A 23,410-nucleotide genomic window follows, 5' to 3' on the forward strand; every position below is an offset into this window, starting at 1 on the left:
GCTTAACAGGTATCTGGGGCAAAGGATGCCCAGGCAGAAAGCCTATAGTAGGCCCAGAGTAAGAGTGCTATGTGCCAGCTGGCAAAGATCCACTCTCTATGAGGCGGCCAAGAACTCACTTCCCAGGCTCCCGTCTCTGCCCTACAGAAAGGGCACTGAGCTGCCCCCTCCCTCAGAGCTTCCCAGCAGCCACAGCTGCTTGTGCTCCTAGGTGCTGCTCTGTGGAACCGGACAGGGAGCTCTTTTGGTCCCTCTGAAAACCAAGAGAACAGAGGCCCTATCTCCTTTTTGTGTGGCTACCATACCTAAAGTCAAATGGAGGAGACAGCTTGGGGGAAGAATCTTGGAACTTCATGCTCCTCTGTTAAAGACATTCCTCAAGCCCTGGCCGGTTGGCTCAGCGGTAGAGCGTTGGCCTGGCGTGCGGGGGACCCGGGTTCAATTCCCGGCCAGGGCACATAGGAGAAGTGCCCATTTGCTTCTCCACCCCTCCCCCTCTCCTTCCTCTCTGTCTCTCTCTTCTCCTCCCGCAGCCAAGGCTCCATTGGAGCAAAGATGGCCCTGGCGCTGGGGATGGCTCCTTGGCCGCTGCCCCAGGTGCTAGAGTGGCTCTGGTCGCAGCAGAGCGACGCCCCGGAGGGGCAGAGCATCGCCCCCTGGTGGGTGTGCCAGGTGGATCCCGGTTGGGCGCATGCGGGAGTCTGTCTGTCTCTCCCCGTTTCCAGCTTCAGAAAAATACTAAAAAAAAAAAAAAAAAAGAAAGAAACTATTTAATGCTTTCAAGGAATTTTTTGTAAAAAATTAAAAAAAAAAAAAAAGACATTCCTCAAGATAGTTTATTCTTTTTTCAACAGTTATCTAAGCTACCTAGTGTTTCCCAGCCCCACGGTCTCTCCATAATCCTGAGTCAACAGGCCAAGACAGAGGGCCAGAGGAGAAAAGGACAGATGAAGGGTGTTGGGGGGGACAGCAGGGGGAGGGGAGTGGGACTTACCATGCCTGCAAAGTGGTTCCAGGCTGCAGCCGTGACAGCATCTCCTACCCGATTACGTCGAGTGAGCACCTCTGATACAGTGAGGCTACTTTGGGTCCTTCTGGAAGAGAGCTCAGGGGCATCCCCTGAGTTTCCTACCCTCTGAGTACCCTGCTCAAAAAGGTATGATCTCTGCTGTTCAAGGTCTGAATAGTCCGTGGAAGACCTCTGGGTGTAGGCATTGGTAGATACCGCATTTTTACCTATTTGAGTTGGGGGGTCATCTAAAGAGTTCAAATCTCTCCTGCTCTTCCAGGCATTCCGTACAGTGACATGCCTGGCATCTGCCGGGCTCCCCTCTGAAGGGGCACTATGGCTTTTCCACCTGATTGTCTCTGCAGGGGGTGCATGGCTATTCCTGTCCACAGGATCCGACGGCTTGATTATAATGCTGCTCCGAGAAACCACTGTGTCCGGCCTGCTCTTCAGGGTCCCCTCTCCCATTCTTTCCGCTTCTGTGAACTGAAAGGTGATGTCATGTTTGTGAATGGAGAGCTCAAAGGGGGAGTTGACATGGTTGCTAACTGATGTGAGCTCTGGTGGCCCAACCTGGATGTTGCTGGTGGATGTGTGCCTCTCCCGCAGGGCCTCACCTGGGGTGGCTCTAGGGCTGCTGCTGCTGTCAGAGGGGTAGATAGTAATGCTGCTTGTCACTTTGTTTGATCCTGGTTTGGAGGTGGATTTCTGTTTCTCTAGCATGGCCTCAGTTCCAGACCCTCCCATGATTTTTTTCACATCTTTATCAACGATGACAGGTTTGATGACAGCTCTAGACCGCAAGGCCTCTCTGGGGCTGAAGGGCCTTTGACTTTTTACCCCAGTCCCATTGGCCTCTGGGAACTCCACGGCATTGGCGGAGGCTCTGGCAGATTTCACAGATTCATTTTCTGTCCCAACATCTTTATCATTCTCAAACAGGGAGGTTCTAAGGCCCCCTCGGGATTTGGATTTTTCTCTAGAGTTGGGCTGCTGTTTGTGCTCTGGCTCCGGGGTAATGGTTGTGTTTACCAATTTGGCAGTAACAAGAGATGTCATGTCCATGTCGTCATCTGAGTCTGGCTTCTCTCTGCCACCAGATTTGATGACTCGACACCTCAGGGCCTCGTGCTGACTGCTGTCTTCCATCACAACTGCTACAGGCTGATCAACTCCTTCTTTATTTGGGGTTGAAAAACCTTGAAGGATGTTCTCTTGGCTTCTGGAACTATAAGGATACTTTGATAGAAGTGGAGCCTTGGAATGTGAGGAAGTGGTTTCGGCCTCTGGGCCATTGGCAGCCCTTTTGCCCTTAGAGAGCCCTTCTGAGGAAGATTTCCGAGAGGAGGCCAGTGCTCCAGGGGCCTTAGAGCTGCTGGAGTCTGCGGCCTGAGCTAGCTGACCACCACTGCTCGGCGCCTGCCCCCTTCGGCCAAAGAGGGTGTCAGCGGAGGTGTCAGAAGCCTTGTCAGCTCTACCCAACATGTCACTGGGACCAGATCCATGGGTGGTATCACTAAATGTTCGTGTTGTCTTCTCTACTTTCCCCTTCAACCCTTCAGTACTTGGCTTGGGCGTGCCCTTCCAAACTTTATTGTGCTCCTGGGCAGCAGGGGGGTAGCGGCTAAGCACTGATGGCTGCTCCCTGGACTTCTTCCCTTCGCTCTGAGAGGAGCCAGATGCAAACCGATCTTCAGTTCTCTTTGTCTCCTGAGTCCCACTGTCTGTACCTGCCCCTAAGTTGGAAGCTTTGGCTGCCCTCCTGCTGGTGAAACTGGGAGAGGAGACCTGCCTGTTGCTCAGAGAATAGTTTTCATTGTTAAGAGCAAACTCCCTGTTCCGGTGCCTTTCCCGCTTATGCTGAGGGGACAGTTCCCGAGATGTGTGCTTGGACACCGATACCTCACCTCCGAGGCCCCGAAACTTAGTCCTCTCGTGCCTGCCTTTGCTGGACAGGAAAGCATCTTCCCCTTCCACCTCCCCATTCTCTAACTCCTTCTGTTTCTTGATCTGTAGCTTTATCTCCTCCAGCTGGCTGGCTAAGAGTTTGTTTTTATTTTGTTCACTTAGGTAATTATCCTGCAGATCATTATTTTTGGCCCTCATTTTCTTAAGTTCTTCCTCTAAAGATTCAAAGTGTTTGATTTGTGTCTTAAGTTTCTCAATCTCTTGGTTAAGGTCTTTGACTTTATTGTCTTCCTGATTTCGGTTCTTTTCATTTTCCGATTTATTTCTCGTCTCGTTCTCTCCGTGCTTCAGGTAGTCCAGCGTGCCCTTCCTCCGGGACTCCTTAGAGGGCAGCGGGGAGGAGATCCCGTCCTCTATCCGCAGGTCGTTCCTCTCCAGGAGATTGGACGCATTCCTGGTATAATCGCGGCTCATTTTCTTGTTCTGCTCCAATTTTTGAGTGAGCTCTTTTATTATTTTCTCATTTTCTTTCTCCTTTTCATTCAAGTATTTTCTCTCACTTACAAAACTCAGAGTTAATGACTTCAGTTTTTCTAACTCGGACACTAAGTTCTGCTCAGTTTTATCGAGGCGGTCCTCGGAAGACTCCAGTTCTTTCACTTTGACCCTGAGCATTTCCAGCTCAGAGGAGATTTTCTTCGTCAGGTTTCTCTCCTCATTCAGGCTCAAACAGAGCTGGGTACAGTCGTTCTTACTCCTGCTAAAGGCCTCCTCCAGCTTCTCCAGCTCAGCCATCCGCTTCTGAAGCCGCTCAATCTCCGATTTCAGCTCCTGGGTGAGCTTCTCCTCCTCCTCCAGCTTCTCCTTCATCAGCTGACACAGGTCCTCTGCTCTCTTAATCTCCTCATCTTTGCCTTCGATTCTCAGAACTCGCTGGCGCAGCGCCTCGATCTCAGCCAGCATGCTGGAGTTGCTGCCTTCCGCCTGGATCACCTTGTCCTGCAGATCCAGGAGTTCATCCTCTGCTTTCTGGAGGTTTTTTGTGGCTTCTTCCAACTCATCAAGGCGGCGGCTCAGACTCTGTAACTTAAACCGCAGGTGGCGACTAGAGGCAGTATCTTTGTAGTTTGTAAACTCGGCCATGTCTACTGCCAGTGGGGGCTCCTAGAGGCATCCAGTTCTGCTTGAAAGGATGAGAAGGGGTTACCTTTCTCTTGGCATCCACAACTTTCTTTGGCAGCTGGAGACCATTATCACTCTACAGAAGGAAAGCACAAAGCACATCAGGCAGCAAATATAAAATCTGCACATCAGCTCCCAGCTCCCATATGTGACTCTTATGCCTAAACATAGCAGGTACTCTGATTTGCTGAATGAATGAATGAATGAATGAATGAATCTGAATGAACCTGCAGGGTAAGGCTGGTTCTTTATGGCTAATGAGCTCGTATCTAGTTTTAGCCTAATGAAGAATGCCACCAGTGGCATCATGGCAAAAAGACACAGAAGAATGCCATTTGCCACCTGCATAATATCTCAGAAGAGTTGTTAACTTTTCTATAAATCATTAAACAGCAGTTTCGGTTTTGCTTAGTTGTAAAATAAGGATAATAGTGCCTACCATCTCTCTCCCAGTACTGTTCTAAGATAATGCAGAGAAAGTCTTGGTAGCAAAACAGTAAACAATCCTTAGGTCTTTAAGAACTATAGCTTCTGGGAAAGAAGCAGACTAGTGAAAAAAATAGGAAGATAGAGGACTTGGGCCCTATTAAGGCAGAAAGGGAGGACAGTATGCCTAGAGAATTTATGATCTTGGGCCTACTTTCAGTTGTGTTCACAGTTCAAATTTACACTGTCTGAACGGTCTAGGATAACCTGCTGTCACTGAGAATCTAACCCCAAAATGGTCTCAACCTGATAATATCCCTGAGAAATCTCCCAGAGGTAAACAAAAACAATCTGGAAAGAGATTCCCCACCGAGTTCACACCAGAGTTCCCACAAATAAAGTCCCAATGAACGTAGCTCCCAGTTCCAAACTACAAAACACGTAAGGACCGCTCTTACTGTGACTGAACAAAGGAAGTTTATACAAATAAAACCAAAGTAAGACAGGCTACAGACCATAAATTAAGTACATTCCAATATTTAAAGTCATAAAAGTAATAAAAAAAACAGGAAACAATAACAAGATACTATTAACAAAGATCAGAAGATTTTAAAATTAACCAAATTGTGAGAAATGTAAATAAAATAACAGGAAATGGAGAGTATAGTGGTTAAGAAGAGAAATGTGGAAATTACAAAAGGCAGCATAAAGACCGAAAAAGTGAGCAAGAGTTTAATTGACAAGGAGAAAATATAAAAGGTACAAAAAATAAGGAACTTTTAACAAGCAATACAAAAGGAAGGAATAGACAAAATGGGGGAGAGACAATATTTGAAGAGGTACTAGCCAAGAATTTTCAAGAGCTGATAAAAAATATGGAATGGAATGCCCTGGGAAAATAAACTATTATGGAAAATAGTGAGACAGCTCCTCAAAAAAATTAAAAACAAACAGCATATGACCCAATAATTCCACTCTGAGTATACATCCAAAAATAACTGACAGCAGGACCTCCAGAAGACCTGCACACCATGTTCACAGCATCATTCACACTAGTCAGTCAAAAGGTGGACGCAACCCTTGCCCATAAAGGGATGAGTGGATACACAAAATGTGATATATACATACAGTAAAATATTCAGTGTTAGGAAATTCTGGCACATGCTACAACATGGATGAACCTTGAGGACCTTGTGCTAAGTGAAATAGTCACAAAAGACAAATACAAAATAAAATGTGATTTCACCTACATGTGACGTCTAGAACAAATTCACAGAGACAAAGTAGAATGGTGGTTGTTGGGGGGAAGGGAAATGGGCTTTGTTATTAAATGGGCATAGAGTTTCAGTTCTGAAAGATAAAAAAAATTGGTTGAACAATGTGAATATATACTTAACACTACTGAACTATATACACTTAAAAATGGTTAAGATGGATACATTTTATGTTATGCATTCTTTTGACCACAATAAAAAACCTAAAAAATTTAAGGCAGGAAAGAAGTAAACAGAGAAGGAAGGTAGGGCAGACTTCCAGTTTCTGGTCCAGCATGTAAGCAACTTAGAAGTCATCGCTTTGTCAAAACAGGTAAAAAACTGAACTGAAAATCAACAACTCTTCTTAGATCCATCTGAGAACTGAGGTCACAGAGAAACCCCATTCCCCAAAATGAGATAAGTAAATATAGAAAATCAAAATTTTTCACAGCAGGAACCTGCATGGGAACTAGTACCAGGGTAGGAAAACCTAAACTGCAATTGACAAATTGCTGGAGGCTTAATGTGGACAACTTAACCTTCAGTAGGCTCAGTCTTAGGGAGGATACTTTGTACTTTGTGAGCTTTGCTTCCAGGAGCTGTACGGGATTTTCACAATACAGATGAGAAAACCCCCTATGCTTCTAGGAGGGGAAGCTTAACTGACGCACGCGCTCCCTCCTGCTTTCCATGTGGCAATAGGTCAATACACAACTACAGCTATCCTGTACCACTAAATGGGGGGGGGGGGGAGGGGTTTACAGAGGATGACAATAGGATACTCAGAAGCACCTGTGAAGTTCACAGCCCAAGGGCGCAGGCTCACTTAAAAATATGAGACCTAACCACACAGCAGACACCTCCCTCCCCTGCACCACACCACCACATCACTGAAGGCCTGTCTGCCTCAGTTCTTTTTAACACATGGGTAATGTAAGCAAAGAAATGGAAATTCCAGGAAATAACAACAAGGAAATGTTAGAGATCAAAAACCCTATAACAAAAACAAAGAATGCCTTTGATTGTCTCATTACTACATGAGACATAACTGAGTTTAAGACTCTGAGCTTGAGGATACGTCAACAGAAACTTCCAAACTGGAAAAACAAAGAGAAAATACTGGGGGGGGGGGGGGGGACGACAATAACCAAGAAATGTGGGACTACAAATGGGGGGGGACAATAACCAAGAAATGTGGGACTACAAATGGTGTAACGTGTAAGGGGTTACCAGAGAAAAATGAAAGGAAGAGAAGAAAAATATGAAGCATTAATGACAGAATTTCCCAAAATAATGTCAGACAACAAGCCACAAAGCTTAGAACGCCAAAATAGGATAAATGCTGAAAACCAAAGAGACAAAAGAACAAGAACACCTATGTGTATCATTCACACTGGAGAAAATCAAAGATAAAAACTCTTGAAAGAAGCCAGAAGAAAAACTACTTACCTATAGAGGAGCAGAGGTAAGACTACATCTGACTGCTCAGAAACCATGCAAGCAAGAAGAGAGCAGAGTGAGAGGGGGAAAAAAGCATCTAGAATTCTATACCCTACAAAACTCTCCTTCATATCAGAAGGTGAAATGCTTTCTCAGACAAATAAAAACTGAGGGAATCTGCTGTCAGCAGGCCTGCCTTAAAAGAAATGTCAAAAGAATTTCTTCAGTGAGAAGGAAAAGGATATAAGCAAAAAAATCCAGGCCACATAAAGAAAGGAAGAGTATTAGACAAGGAATGAGTAAAAAAAAATTTTCACTTTTCATATCCTTAATTGATCTGACAAATAATAATTTGTTCAAAACAACAGCAACAATATATTCAATGAACATAGTTTATGTATAAGTGAAATAAATGTCAGCAATGATACAACGGACAGGAAAGAGAAATTAGGATTACTTTATTGTTATAAGATATTTACACTAACTCCAAGGCAACCACTGGGAAAAAAAGTTTACTTGATATGCTAAGAAAGGAGACAAAATGGAAGCACATAAAATGCTCAAAGCCATCAAAGGCAGAAAAAGACAAGAGCAACAAAGCAGGAACAAGTATGGTAAGTATTAATCCAACTGTATAATCACTTTAAAAATCAATAGTATATATAAAAAAAACAAAGTGTATCAAAAATCAAGAACGAACTATATGTTTTTTAAATGTTAATAAAGACAGATTAAAAGTAAAAGAATGAAGAAAGCCATCCCATGTTAACATTAATCAAAAGAAATCTGGAAGTCCTGGCTGGTTGGATCAGTGGTAGAGTATCAACCTGGCATGAGGAAGTTTCGGGTCGATTCCTGGCCAGGGCACACAGGAGAAGCGCCCACCTGCTTCTCCACCCCTCTCCCTCTCCTTCCTCTCTGTCTCTCTCTTCCCCTCCAGCAGCCAGGGCTCCATTGGAGCAAAGTTGGACCGGGCGCTGAGGATGGCTCTATGGCCTCTGCCTCAGGTGCTAGAAGGGCTCCAACTACAGTGGAGCAACTCCCCAGATGGGCAGAGCATCGCCCCCCAGTGGGCATGCCGGGTGGATCCCAGTAGGGCACATGTGGGAGTCCATCTGCCTCCACCACCACCCCCACTGTTCTCACTTTGTAAAAATACCCCCCAAAAAGAAAGCTGGAGTAGAGTAGCTCCATTTATTTCATGCAGCAGACTTCAGAGCAAGGAAAGTTATCAGGGGTAAGAGACGCATTGAATAATGATAAAGGCGTCTATTTTCCAACAAGACACAATAGTCCTAAAGACAGGGAAGGGAAAAAGTAGGTTTATAGTTGTGAGTACACGAAACACAGTTCTTGTATTATTTCTTAATTATAATTTCCATACAAACAACTGTAAACCTACTTTCGCCCCACCCTGTATGTATGCATCTTAAAATAGAGCATCAAACTACATGAGGCAAAAACTGATAGAACTGCAAGCAGAATCGGATGAATCCATGACTGCAGCTGGGAAAGTTCCACACCCTTCCATCATAAATGTACAGCTGAGGTCGCTGGTTCAAAAGCCCCTGCTTAGTCTGACCTGTGGTGGCACAGTGGATAAAGCTACAACCCGCAACGCTGAGGTCGCTGGTTCGAAACCCTGGGTTTGCACATATGAGAGTCGATGCTTCCTGCTCCTCTCTCCTCTCTCTCTCTCTAAAATGAATTAATTTTTAAAAAATCTTTAAAAAACCCCTGCTTGCCCAGTCAAGACACATACAAAAAGCAAGTACGAATTGATGCTTCTCATCTCTCTCCCTTCCTGCCTGCCTGTCTCTCCCTCTTTCTCTCTCTCTCCCCCTAAAATCAATAAATTAAAAAAAAAAATCTTTAAAAAGAAAAGCCAGGACAAAAGAGAAACAACCTTAATTGTAGTTTGAAGACACTTACTCAGACCCCAAGATCTCTTCCACTGACTGCACTTTAAGCCTAGAGCCACCAGATGGATCCCATGCACCTTTAAAACCTCCCAGGCCTCAGAGGGTGGGAACTACAGAGCCTCCCGCTCCGATCATCTCCCTCTCCGCCCCTCTGCCTCCCTGGGAACAGCTTTCGTGGTCCTCTCATCTTCGCCTCTTTTGGTCTCCTCCTTTTCCCAGCCTACAACAGCTTCCTTATTTGCAAAAATGGAGAGGAAAAACAATCCTAACTTGAAATATATAACTGCTCACAAAAAGGAGAGGATATTTCAAAACGAATATGAAGCAATAAAACATCCCCTCCTTTTTGTGAGCAATGTGTGTGTGTGTGTGTGTGTATATATATATATATCAGAAACCTCTCCCTCATTCTACTCCATTTTTCCTACTGTGATTGCCACTGATACAAAAATCATTTTTTTGGATCTTTTGTCAAATGGTACATTGTTTAAAAAAAAATGTATACACCAGGTGGAAGGGAGGCAGGGGTGGAGGGGCGGCGGCAGGGGCAGCGGCGTGGAGGGGCTACACTAAGCACAGGCCAGGCGCTGCTTTTCAGTGAGTAGATACAAAGGGTCTGTACTGGCAGAGCAGTCATTGGAAGACAGAGGATACATATGATGCTCCTACAAGTGCTGTAAAACAGCTCACCCTCATAAATATGCTGTAAAGCCATTAAATTGTACTCTAGAGATGAACTAATTTATGATATATAAATTATCTCAATAAAGCTGTTTTTAACAAAACCAGCTTACCACAAACTGAAATATTCCCCTCCACAAATCTTATTTATAGTAGTTTATACTACAGTTTTAATAAACAAATCCCTTTTTCAGAAAGGGAAATGTTAATTAAACTTCAGTACAGCCCCATCTATAAATTATAATTTTGAATTAATAGAGTCCAAGAATTACATTGCTTTTTTATTCATTTAGCTTTTAGTGTCAATTTTACATGTTCTGTACAAGGCTAATTAAGAATCAACCAGTTCAGCACAAGGAATGAAAAAGCTAAACCCAGTAAATACACAGCAAATACTTCCTGAAAATATAAAAAGTTATCACACAACAGTACTCAAAATCCTTTAGAGGTCACTGTTGCTCTCAGAATGAGGTCCACGCCCCCACCATGGCGTCAAGTCCTCCGTGGTCTGGTCTGCCTATTTCTTCAGCCTCATCTGCAAACTCCACATCGGCTGGGCACTCTCACAGACTGACAAACCTTGCACTCTGTCTTTCCTCTGTGCCTTTACCAGCTTTACTTCCTTTTCAAATCCCACCTTAGACAATATCTCCTCCTAGAAGCCTCTGAGGCACCTCCTTCCCAAAACCCGAGGCCAGATCAGCATCGCTCCAGCTCCCAAAGTCTGCTGTGTTGGTCCCATTCCAGCACTTACCACACTGTATTCAAGTTTTATTCACTCATTTTGTCTCTCCAACTTGTTCCTTATTCACCACTGTGTTCTCAGTACCCAGCACATAACTAATGATTAAAATTTGATGAATGAATGGCTGAATGAGCCCCCTAATTACCAAATGGCTGGTCGGCCCTTTGGCACTAACCATTAACAGAAAATAAAAATGATGTCAATAAGCTACTCATGAATTTCAAAGGAGAAAACAATTGGCAAGTGCAGATACAGGAAGCACAGATACCAGGCCATGGGGATAACGCTCCCAGTGATCTCACTGCACCCTGGCTGGATGGCTGCAGGGGTCCCCAAACTTTTTACACAAGGGGCCAGTTCACTGTCCCTCAGACCGTTGGAGGGTCGCCAAATACAGTGCTCCTCTCACTGACCACCAATGAAAGAGGTGCCCCTTCTGGAAGTGCGGTGGGGGACTGGATAAATGGCCTCAGGGGGCCGCATGCAGCCTGCAGCCGTAGTTTGGGGACGCCTGGCTTAGAGCATCGTCCAGATACACAAAGGTTGTGGGTTTGATCCCAAGTCAGGGCACATACAGGAACAGAATAATGTTTCTCCCCCCACCACCACCCCTTTCCTCTCTCTCTAAAATCCAGAAAATACATTTGAAAAAAAAAAATCATACCACAAACCCTGTGATACTTGCATACTGTCTCAATCACACTGTTTTTTCCCTATTGGACAAGTCCCCTTCTGGCTTTCAGGTCTATGCTACAAAAATGGGACATAAATATCAAAAACAAAAAACACCTAGCTATCTAGCTCTAGTTATTGTACCAACTGTTAGAGAAGAAAAAATATTTCTGGATCTTCTTTTACTCCTTAGAATGGGATTTCATTGCCAAAACATAACTAAGAATCATTTAGTCCACTGGTTTTCAAACTGGGCTCAACAAACCCCCTCAGAGATCATCTGTGGAAAGAGAGTAGGGAGGTTTGAGCAGACTGAGCTTCTAAACTGCACTTAGTCCACCAAAGCAACTGATTTTAGCCTTTTTTATTAATTTAAAATATATTTTTCAATTATAGTTTACATTCAATATTATCTTGTATTAGTCTCAGGTATTCAGCATAGTGTGGTTAGACAATGATTTTGGCTTAACCCCCATAAGAGTGTAAAGAAATAGTTACATCGCTTTTATTTAAAATAAAACCACCTATTTGGCCCAATCTCTTTATTTAAAAAATGAAGGAACTGAGATTTAGAAGTAAACACTGTGATTTCTCCAACAACTTAGTCTCCTGACCAATAAAACCCAACAAGGTATAAAGGGAGCAAATAAAGGACATTCAAAACCTGAGCACAACTACACTCCAGACAATATATGCAAGCTTCCTCCAGGGATCCCGGATCTACTGTGTGGTTTCTTAAATTACCTCCCTTAGGTTTTCTCATCCATACAAAGACAATATGGTAATCCCTAGGCATGTAAAGCACTTAGCAGAATGCCTTGCACATAAATCACAACAAACAGTAGTAGCTATTCCTGTTGTTCTATTCAACCTTCACAAAAACCATATGGAATAGGGCCCTGGAACTTGCCTAAGGTCACACAGCTAGTAAGGATAGCCAGACTAGAACCCAAGTCTAGTTCTACAGTCCCTATTCTTTTAAGAATGCTGCCCTGTTAGGCCAAGTCACTGATCTTCTCTTTATCAGTTGCTTCCCCTAAAAAAAATAACAATTCAATCGACCTCATAGCAAAAAAAGAAAGTCAGGCAAAGCACTTTTTTGTGAAGTCCTATGCATACCTAAGGTAAGTTTCACCAGGCAGACTCCTCCCAAATACAGGAACTTGCTAAGGTCCAGTCTCTACCCAGGGAAAATAATGAAATGGATCAAAAGTGGGTTTAGAGTGTCACTCATCTCTGACCTTTTGGCCCTAAGTATAGCCAGAGGAAGACACATTGTTTGCTCCAGGACCATGCAAGAAGTGCCTCCAACATTCTCCTTCAAGTGTGTTTACCCAGGTAAAATTTGTTAATTCAGTAGACATCTATGGAATATCTATGAAGCATCCAGCATTCTGCCAAGTGCTAGAGAGATCCTTAAGATCTAACCCTTGCCCTTAAGGAATCAGAAAGAACCAATTATAAAACAATAATGAAGAAGCCTTCCTGACCATCTTAACTAACAGCACCCACCTCCTGGATCCCTCTTACCCTGTTTTCATGTAGTGCATTATATTGCTCAGAAGTGATCGGCTGTGCCCGAGGTGGAGTCTGGGAAGCAAATTGTCTACGGTAAACCTCAGAAATCAGAGGAAAGTGGAGAAACAGGGGGGTAGGCCCATCCTTTAATGCCAGCCTTCCCCCCACACTAGTGTCTAGCTCAATTCCAATTCATACCTGGAAAGATACAGCACCAACCATCTTTCATTCCTGACTCCTTTCTGCCCAAGTTCTTGAACCCAGGTCCAAGTGGGCCTGCCCAGCATTTTGGAGACTAGCTACAGGAAGGTCTGACATAGAATAGAATCACACTTGCCCTGCCCCTTCCCCACACAGCTGTCATGATTCACTTCCTGTTCCCAACAGGCATTTAAAGTAGGGCGTCAGTAAACTTAAAAGTTTCATAATATTCATATAAATATACAAAATAGTTTTTTAGTAAATATTTTACGCTTTGTAAGATGTAAGTTCACTGTCCCAACTACTCAACTCTGCCACTGTAGCTTGAAGTAGCCATGCACAATATATAAGCAAAGATGTGGCTATGTTTCAATTAAACTTTATTTACAAAAACAGGCAGTGGGGCCTGTGGACCACAGTTTGCCAACGCCTGACCTAAAAGAAAACGGGAGAACTATTTTTAAGCAGCTTCCTCCTGACCATTTCTAATTACCTTAGGGTGTCCACATCTCACCACCACTTCTTACTGAGCTTAAATATTAAATAGTCTTTCCCAAAACCACAAATCCATGTATTTTTTTTTATTTAATTTTTTTTTGGGGGGGGGGCTAAAGTTTTTATTTATTGATTTTAGAGGGAGTGGGTAGTGAGAAGTATCAACTCACAGTTGCTTCACTTCAGTTGTTCATTACTTGCCGTACATGCCTTGACCCGGCAAGCCCAGGGCTGCGAACCAGAGACCTTATCATTCCAAGTCGAAGCTCTATCCATAGTGCCACCACAGGCCAGGCTCAAATCCAAGTATTTTAGACATGCAAACCTCAGGGTTAGCAGCCCAACCAGCATGCAGAGATTCTCCAGGTTGGAAGGATTTAGAGATCATCTGACTCCAACCTCCCACTTAATAAAGAAGTTATCTGACCCTGGCTGGTTGGCTGAGTGGACAGAGCACTGGCCCAGCGTGCAGATGTCCCAGGTTCATTCCCCGGTCAGGACACACAGGAGAAGCGACCATCTGCTACTCTTCCCCTCCCTCTCCCCTTTCTCTCTTCCCTTCACGCAGCCAGTGGCTCCCTTGTTTCAAGCACTGGCCCTGGGCACTGAGGATGGCTCAGTTGGTCCTTCTTGTCACTAGGAGTGCTTGAACAGAAGTTGAACAACAACTTCCCAGATAACTTTTTTTTTTTTAAGTGAGAGGAGGGGGTATAGTGAGACAGAACTCTTGCATGTGCCCTGACCAGGATCTATCCGGCAACCTCCGTGTTGGGCCAATGCTCAAATCAACTGAGCTTGGCTGCAGCCCCCGGGTAAAGGCACATAAGAGAAACCAATCAATGAATAACTAAGGTGCCGCAACTATGAGTTGATGTTTCTCATCTCTCTCCCCTCCTGTCTGTCTCTCTTTAAAAAAAAAGAGCCTATTCAATTAACAGTACTGGGAAAATACATTCATGCAAAATAATGAAATTAGATTGCTATTTATCACCATGAACAAAAATTTACACAAAATGGATTAAAGACTTAAATTAAGACCTGAAACAAATTATATAGAAGAAAAAATAGGTACTAAATTTATGAACGTTGGTCTTAGAGAGGATTTTATTAATTTTATGACCTCAAAGGCAAGAGGAAAGAAAAGCAAAAATAAGTGAATGGTACTGTAGCGAACTAAAAAGCTCCAGCACAGCAACGAAAACCATCAACAAAAAGGTAACCAACTGAATGGAAGAAGATATTTGCAAACTCTACCTCCAATCGGGGTTACTATACAAAATATATAAAGAACTCATACACCTGAACAACAAATAATCCAATTTAAAAATGGGCAGAGGACCTCAACAGACACTTCTCCCAAGAAGACATTCAAGCAGTCAACAGATATATGAAAAGATGCTCAGCGCTCTCCCTCAGATTTCTGTCGGAGTTGCCGCCGCTTGGCCAAGCTAGACAATAAAGCTTTGGTGTGTAATTGAGGGATTTTGTTCATGTCTTCAATGTTTCGAGTCCCTCCGGATTAGATTTAACAAGTAGGATGGATTTCTTGAATTAACAAGGGTCAGGCAGCGGATTAAAAAAAAAAAAAGATGCTCAAATTCACTAGTTATCAAGGAATGCTAATAAAAACTACAATGAGACCACCTCACACCTATTAGATTGGCTATTATAAACAAGTCAAGTAATAACAAGTGTTGAGGTTGTGGAGAAAAGGGAACCCTCATTCACTGCTTGTGAAATGTAAACTGGTACAGCCACTATGGGAAACAGCATGGAGGTTCCTCAAAAAATGAAGAATAGAATTACCACATGACCCAGCAACCCCTATCCAACCGAAAAACTTGAAAACATTTATTCATAAAGATATATGTACCGCACCTGACCAGGTGGTGGCACAGTGGATAGAGTGTGGGACTGGGATGCAGAGGACCCAGGTTTGAGACCCCGAGGTCACCAGCTTGAGTGCGGGCTCATCTGGTTTGAGCAAAGCTCACCAGCTTGGACCCAAGGTCGCTGGCTTGAGCAAGGGGTCACTCAGTCTGCTGTAGCCCCCAGGTCAAGGCACATACGAGAAAGCAATCAATGAAAAACTATGGAGCCACAACGAAGAATTGATGTTTCTCATCTCTCCCTTCCTGTCTGTCTGTCCCTATCTGTCTGTCTCTCTGTCTCTGCCACCAAAAAAAAAAAAAAAGATGTATCAGGTCTACCAGAAAGTTCTGTCCGTTTCTATCACAACAAATTTCAACATGTTTAGCACATGTAAGCACGTTTATTTGGCGTATGTGTGCCTCTCATTTTTATCACTTAATGTATACATACTGACGTAGCAAATTAACTAAAACAAAGTTGATTCACGTTAGTCTTATGTGTGAGGCCATAGTGTACCCATGGCTGCTGATAAAGTTCATTTACGCCACTGTATTTGATACGAATTTCAACAAGGAAGAAATGCTACAGAATCATGTAGAAATTTATTGAAAGTGTTTGGTGAAGGAATTTCAACAAGGAAGAAATGCTACAGAATCATATAGAAATTTATTGAAAGTGTTTGGTGAAGGTACAGTTTCTGATAGGACATGCAGAAGATGGTTCGAAAAATTCGAAACAGGTGATTTCAACCTTTCTGATAAGCCATGTTCTGGGCGACCATCTTTGATCAATGACGATGTTGTTAAGACCATGTTGGAGCAAGATCCTTTTCTGACAACATCGGAGATCGCAGAAAGGCTTAATTCAGCTCAGCAAACCATTTCGGACCATATTTGGAAGATAGGATTGGTGTGGAAATATTCAAGACAGGTGCCACATGAATTAAGTCAGAAGAATTTGGATGATCAAGTCGTCATATGCACATCTCTGCTTGCTCGGAACAAAATCGAGCCCTTCTTGAACCGGATGATAACTGGGGATGAAAAGTGGATTACCTACGAAAACATCGTAAGGAAAAGGGCATATTGTGAACCCGGAAAACCTAGCCCTTCCACCTCTAAACCAAATTTGACTCTGAATAAGAGAATGTTGTGTATATGGTGGGACATTCGAGGACCAATACATTATGAGCTTTTAAAACCGAACGAGACCTGTGGTGGCGCAGTGGATAAAGAGTCGACCTGGAAATGCTGAGGTCGCCGGATCGAAACCCTGGGCTTGCCTGGTCAAGGCACATATGGGAGTTGATGCTTCCTGCTCCACCCCCCCCCTTCTCTCTCTGTCTCCTCTCTCTCTCTCTCTCTCCTTTCTAAAATGAATAAATAAAAAATAAAAATAAAACCGAACGAAAAGCTCAATTCGGAGAAGTATTGTCAGCAACTGGATAATTTAAAGACAGCAGTCCAAGAAAAGAGGCCAGCGATGTTCAATAGGAAGAACATCATACTGCATCATGATAATGCCAGGCCACATGCTGCTTTGGGGACTCGTCAAAAAATTGCAGAACTAGGCTAGGAAATTCATATTCCCTGGACTTAGCACCCTCCGACTATCACTTGTTTTTGTCCTTACAAAATTTTTTGAAGGGCAAAAAATTCAAAAATGAAGAAGATCTCAAACAAGCACTGGTTCAATTTATCAAAAGATAAAACATTTTTCAAAAATGGAATATACAAATTGCCCTCACGCTGGCAAGAAATCATTAATAATAATGGCAATTATATTATTTAATAAAGTTTACTGACGGTAAGAAAAATTTGTATTTTGTTTTATTCCAAAAACAGACAGAACTTTCCGGTAGACTGTATATATACCGCTATGCTGACTGCAGCATTATTTACAGTGGCCAAGACATGGAAACAACCAAAGTGTCCTTCGATAGTTGACTGGGTGAAGATGTGGTACATATATACTATGGAATACTACTCAGCCTCAAGAAAAGATGAAATATTGCCATTTGCAACAACATGGATGGATCTTGAGAATATCATGCTAAGTGAAAGAAGTTAGATGGAAAAAGCCAAGAACAATATAATTTAATTCATAGGTGGGACATTAAACTGAAAACAAATGAACAAACAAGACAAACAAACATAGACATAGGTTTAGAATTTTACCAGGGATCACTGTCAAGTTTCCAATGATACCCTCAAACCCACATGACCTAGGAATTAAATCCCGATAAATCAAACATCTCTCCAGGAGAACACGAATTTGACTCTGCCTTTAAAATGTTGGGAATCCATTACTTTCTGGTCACTCACCACTATCACCCTAGTCTGGGCCACCATCCTCCCTTCCTGGACTACTGACCACTGCAAAAGCTTCCTAACTTCTCCGTGCTTCCCCCCCCCGCCTGCCCTTCTCCACCCTCCAGTCTATTCTCCCAGACTCAGAGCAACCAGAGTAAGCCTTTTAAAAGGTTGAAACATGTCACTGCTCTGTTCTCCACTCTCCAGCGGCTCCCACCTCACTTTATAGTGCATGGCAAAGGTCTTGCCCTGGCCCTAAAGCACTTCTGGGTCCCTCCCATTATTCCCACTCACCTCTCGCTGCTCTTTCCCTACTGCTCCACTCCAGCACACTGGCCTCCTGGTGGTTCCTTGGACATAACAAGTCACACCCATACCTCAGGGCCTTTTGCTTGCTGTTCCCTCTGCCTGAGATGCCTTTCTTCCCCCAGATGCCTCCCTGGCTGGATTCCTCACTTAAGATCTTGGTTTACAGTATCACCTTCATCAGAGGCCCTTTCTAATCACCTTACATAAAGTAGCAATCCCTCAGCTCCCTGACACTATTCCCTTAACCTGCTTTCATGCTACTGAGCACGTATGACCTAGTGGACATCATTCATCTATTTGCCTAATTGTTTGTTTACATCTAGTTATTCATTTATTTTTATCTATTTCTTTCCATTAGAATATAATCCTTGAGAGCAAGGATTTTCTCTGCTTTGTTTAATGCTGTATATACTTAGTTCCAAGAATCGTGCTAGGCATATATACTGCTCACAAAAGTTAGGGGATATTTCAAAATGAATATGAAGCTATAAAACATCCCCTAAATTTTTGTGAGTGGTATAGTAAAGCGGTCAATTTTATTATCAGGACATAAGCCCCAGAATACAGCAAAATATTTTGTGTATAACAGTTTTGTGGAATAAGCCTGTTGACAAGAATGATCATTACCCCCCAATTCATCAAGTATATTAAAAAAGCATTGGTGGTCCAAAGAAAAGACAAAAGTATCATCAGAAAGATCAACAAACAAATGAATGCTGCTGCCACGCCACCCAACCAGAAATTAATTTCATAACCCAGCTCCCTGAGGTAGGAAAAACGCTCCAGGGAAAGAACAGAAACTCTGGACTAATTAACAGGACAAGAAGAGTTTGCCTAGAAGTTTCCCCCTCCCTCAAGAGAAGTTCTCCACCATCCCCGAGTAGGCCTATCTCACAGCAGGGGTTACCAAGAGAGTGAAAGGTCCCGCTGAGATCCTTTCCCTGTGCAGTCACTCCTGTGCCTACAGCCTAGTTTCCAGACGCTTTCTCTGACTGCGCTACTGCTCTGCCTTCCCGGAGAACCTTTCTTTCTCTATCATTCAGCTACCACTGGCGACCAAGACCACTGTTCCCCACTCTCCTGTGGCTCCCATTTTGCTAGAATAAACTGCTCTCCAAACATCTTGCTCTGGCTCTGAGACTCTCTGGGCACTCACTGCTAAAGTTTCTTTTATTTCATTAGTCCTCTCCACTGCCTTGGTCAACATCAACCAATAAAATACTGGCACACAGAACCTTAGGGAAACGATCCAGTATCAGTCAAAAGTTTTGTTTATTTTGCTTAGCTTTTTAAAGATTAAGTCAGTCACTGCCTCAACCAGTAAGTAACGTTCTCAAGAGATGTTCGAGTACAACGATGTTAGGTCTGCAGTCTAGCCCAACCATTTACTGCCTGTGTGAATTCGGAGAAGTTATTGAACCTCATTTCCTCACGGTGATAATAACAGCCCTTACCTCACAGGGAGATCGCATACAACAAAAAGGACTCAGTCTGGCATACAGTAAGTATTCAGTACATGGTAGCTAGTTCTATTAAAGGTTGTCAGCTTCATGCAAAGATTTTCCTTCCTTAGCCTGGCTGGCTGGAATGAGAACCCATGTAAAGTACTTAGCATAGTTCGGTATATGGTCTATAATGGTCATAAACAAATACTTTCCTCCCTATCTCCTAATGGCGGAAAAATTGCAGACTTAGGCAATCACCCAATTCTATCAGTGTGGTCAGGTTTCCCTGCACAACATACTTACCATTTAGGTCATTTAAGTGTTTAATTGATGCTTCTGGCTGCTCCCCCACCCCCACTGGTTGTTGTCCGGGAAACAGTCACTCATTATCTTTCAATGGCAGTTGCCTGGCCTGGCCTGCGGTGACACAGTGGATCAAGTGCCAACCTAGAACGTGGAGGACGCCAGTTCGATACCCTGGGCTTGCCCGGTCAAGGCACATACAAGCAGTAGCAAGGAAGGAACAACTAAAGTGAAGCAACTCTGTGAGTCGATACTTCTCCCTCTCCCCACTTTGTAAAATCAATAAATAAAATCTTTTTAAAAAAAGAGAAACCATTACAAAAAAAATGGCAGTTGCCTCTTGACCTGGGCAGAATATAAACAGGAAGGAGTTGGCAAAATGTGAATGACATCAAGACGGAGTGAGCTCAACCAAAGGCTTGTCCCCAAGACCACCAAGTATGTGTAGTGTCCGGAAAGAGACAAGCAGAATCTGAGTCAGATGCTGCTGACTCTGACAGAGCTGGCTCTCCCTCTCCCAGGGGAGAGGAGGAGTTTGGCTCCAGGAGACTTCCCCTTTCCTATCAGATGATATGGTTCCCCTGTAGATGACACTGTCTTTCCTTAAACTAATAGACCTATACATTCAACAATCTAAAAATTCATATGATATCTTACAGCTGGGAAAGCTCTCAGAAATCAACTAGTTCAGCCCTCATTTTGACAGGGACTGAAGCTTGGAAAGGTTGAGTCACACAATTGCTTAGAACTAAAGCTGTGATTCTACTAAAAATAAGATGTTCTGGAAGGTGGGTAATAAAAACAAACATAAGTTGGTATCTACCACAGCCCTCACAACATGTTGTATATTTTATATAAGAGAGTAACACAGTAATGTTACCCCCTTATAGAGAATCTAAATTTTAAGAAGTCAAGTGACTTGTCCAAGGTTTTACAACTTGCTAGTAACTAAGCAGTCAGGATTTAAACCCAAGTCTATCTGACATCAAAAGCCACTTCACCATGCTGACTGTCCCTGGGCCACCTTCTACACTAGGTCTTCAAAAGGGCCTGGACCAACCCAGTATCGATTAAAACTATAAATAGAGCTTCTCTGTCTCAAACTTACTCTTCAGTGTGTAAAGAGCCTTCTTTCTACAAGAGAGCTGAACAGCCTAATAACTCATTGAAGCTTACCCTAAAGTAAGTGAGTGCAGGTAGAAGATCTGGGTCAGACTTCTGTTTATCCTAGTCTTGAGAAGGACTGGAGTGATAGCTAAGCTAGGGATAAAACTACAGCCCTGACCGGACAGCTCAATTGGTTAGACCATCACCTGAAGCGCAGAGGTTACCAGTTCGATGCCCAGCCAGGGCACATACAGGAACAGTTCCATGTTCCTGTCCTTTTGTCTCTCCCTTCCTCTCTCACTGAAATCAGTAAATAAAAATAATTTTTAAAAAAAGAACACACTAAAGTTTTTGTACATTGTCTTACATTCAAACTATCCCCCTCTCTTTTCATCACAGCTGCTCACCCCTCCCTTCGATATCAGGCAGACTACCTTCTGACATACCAAGGTTGATGGTCCCTTTAACCTGATTTTCACACCTCTACCACTAATACCATAACATAAAACAGAATCTCTCTTTACCTCTATCCCCCTAGAGCAATGGTCCCCAACCCCCGGGTCGGTACCGATCCGTGGGCCATTTGGTACCGGTCCGCAGAGAAAGAATAAATAACTTACATTGTTTCCGTTTTTATTTATATTTAAGTCTGAACGATGTTTTATTTTAAAAAAATGACCAACTTCCTTCTGTTACATCCATCTAAGACTTACTCTTGATGCTTGTCTTGGTCACGTGATACATTTATCCGTCCCACCCTAAAGGCCGATCCGTGAAAATATTTTCTGACATTAAACCAGTCCGTGACCCAAAAAAGGTTGGGGACCACTGCCCTAGAGAACTAGAAGGCTGGAATTAAGATGGAGAAATAATAAAATGACAGTTTTTTTTAATGGCTATTAAAAAAAGAAGAGGGCCTGCCTGGCCACGCAATGGCGCAGTGGATACAGCGTTGGACTGGGATGCGGAGGACCCAGGTTCGAGACCCCAGAGATCGCCAGCTTGAGTGCGGGCTCATCTGGTTTGAGCAAAGCTCACCAGCTTGGACCCAAGGTCGCTGGCTCGAGCAAAGGGTTACTCGGTCTGCTGTAGCCCCATAGTTAAGGCATATATGAGAAAGCAATCAATAAACAACTAAGGTGTCGCAACGAAAAACTGATGATTGATGCTTCTCATCTCTCTCCGTTCCTGTCTGTCTGTCCCTGTCTATCCCTCTCTCTGACTCTCTCTTTGTCTCTGGAAAAAAAAAGAGAGAGAGAGAGAGAGAGCCTGAAGCCTCAAGCCAGTAAGACCTAAAGAGAAATTATTAATAAGCACTGAAAATAGTAATAAAAGTAGAAAAACAGATAGCACCCCAAGGATGGCCTGGGTGAGTGTGGGAGAAGCTTCTACTCTCTCTCTCTCGCTCCTGCTCTCCTCACACTTTTTTTTTTTTTTTGTATTTTTCTGAAGCTGGAAACGGGGAGAGACAGTCAGACAGACTCCCATATGCGCCCGACCGGGATCCACCCAGCACGCCCACCAGGGGTGATGCTCTGCCCACCAGGGGGCGATGCTCTGCCCCTCCGGGGCATCGCTCTGCCACGACCAGAGCCACTCTAGCGCCTGGGGCAGAAGCCAAGGAGCCATCCCCAGCGCCCGGGCCATCTTTGCTCCAATGGAGCCTTGGCTGCGGGAGGGGAAGAGAGAGACAGAGAGGAAGGGGGGGGGGTGGAGAAGCAAATGGGTGCTTCTTCTATGTGTCCTGGCCAGGAATCGAACCCGGGTCCCCCGCATGCCAGGCTGACACTCTACCACTTAGCCAACCGGCCAGGGCCTCTCCTCACACTTTTAAAAAGCCTCAGTCTAAGAAGAATAAGTGTGACTGCTATTCAAACAGCCTCAGAATTGGCCCACCAACCTTCTATCCTGCCCTCAGCCATCACCTCCTTCCCCCTCTCCACCCACCTCACTCACACACATACACACATGCACGCACACACACACACACACACACTTTCTTCTGCATAAACTAGAACTTACCCCACATATAAATTCTGAACTCTAAGCAGCCACGTAAATGTGGCCTATCTCCACTAAGGTCTCTGCAGCCCCAACACTGAAAGCAGCACCCCCTGACAGCCACTGCCCCCACCACCTACTGCCAAACTCGCTGGCATATTACTAAAGCCTGGGGCTTTTCTCTTCAAACAGGATGGACTACACTGCCAAATATCAAGCAGGAACTCCAGATAATCTACATTCTCTCCTATTTCTCAAGGGTGGAAGCAAGGGGCAAATGATTTCTTTCTTCCGCTTTTGAATCTTTTACTTCTTGCATCCTCAGCGTACTAGCCTTCTGTCCTCAGAAACAAGAGGATGACTGTAAACATCCTCAGCTTCAGAGGACTCTCCACCCTGCCAGATCCACCCTCATCACTTCCCTCCGGCATCTTTTCTGTGCCCCTTGTTACTGCTGGCGTAACAAGAGTGTAAGAGTGGGGTGCCCATCTGTCAGTGGAGCAGCCTCTGCAGGGCTTTCTTCTGAAAGGACCCTCCCAGATCAGCGAGAGTCCAACTGCCTCACTTTCCAGAAGAGAAAGTAACTCCCAGAGAGGAAAAGAGACA

At 43.9% G+C, this 23,410-nt stretch overlaps 1 protein-coding gene across 1 annotated transcript in view; it reads right to left on the reverse strand.

Moving 5' to 3' along the window:
* Window positions 1-23,410, reverse strand: part of LUZP1 (leucine zipper protein 1) — a 96,831-nt gene that overhangs the window by 4,348 nt on the left and 69,073 nt on the right. The window contains exon 2 of the mRNA XM_066375392.1: window positions 995-4,175. Within this exon, the coding sequence (XP_066231489.1) occupies window positions 995-4,060 (3,066 nt within the window). The 5' untranslated portion in view covers window positions 4,061-4,175. The remainder of the gene's footprint in view (window positions 1-994; window positions 4,176-23,410) is intronic.

Source organism: Saccopteryx leptura, chromosome 3 (genome assembly GCF_036850995.1).
Source record: "Saccopteryx leptura isolate mSacLep1 chromosome 3, mSacLep1_pri_phased_curated, whole genome shotgun sequence".
In the NCBI taxonomy this organism is placed as follows: Eukaryota; Metazoa; Chordata; class Mammalia; order Chiroptera; family Emballonuridae; genus Saccopteryx; species Saccopteryx leptura.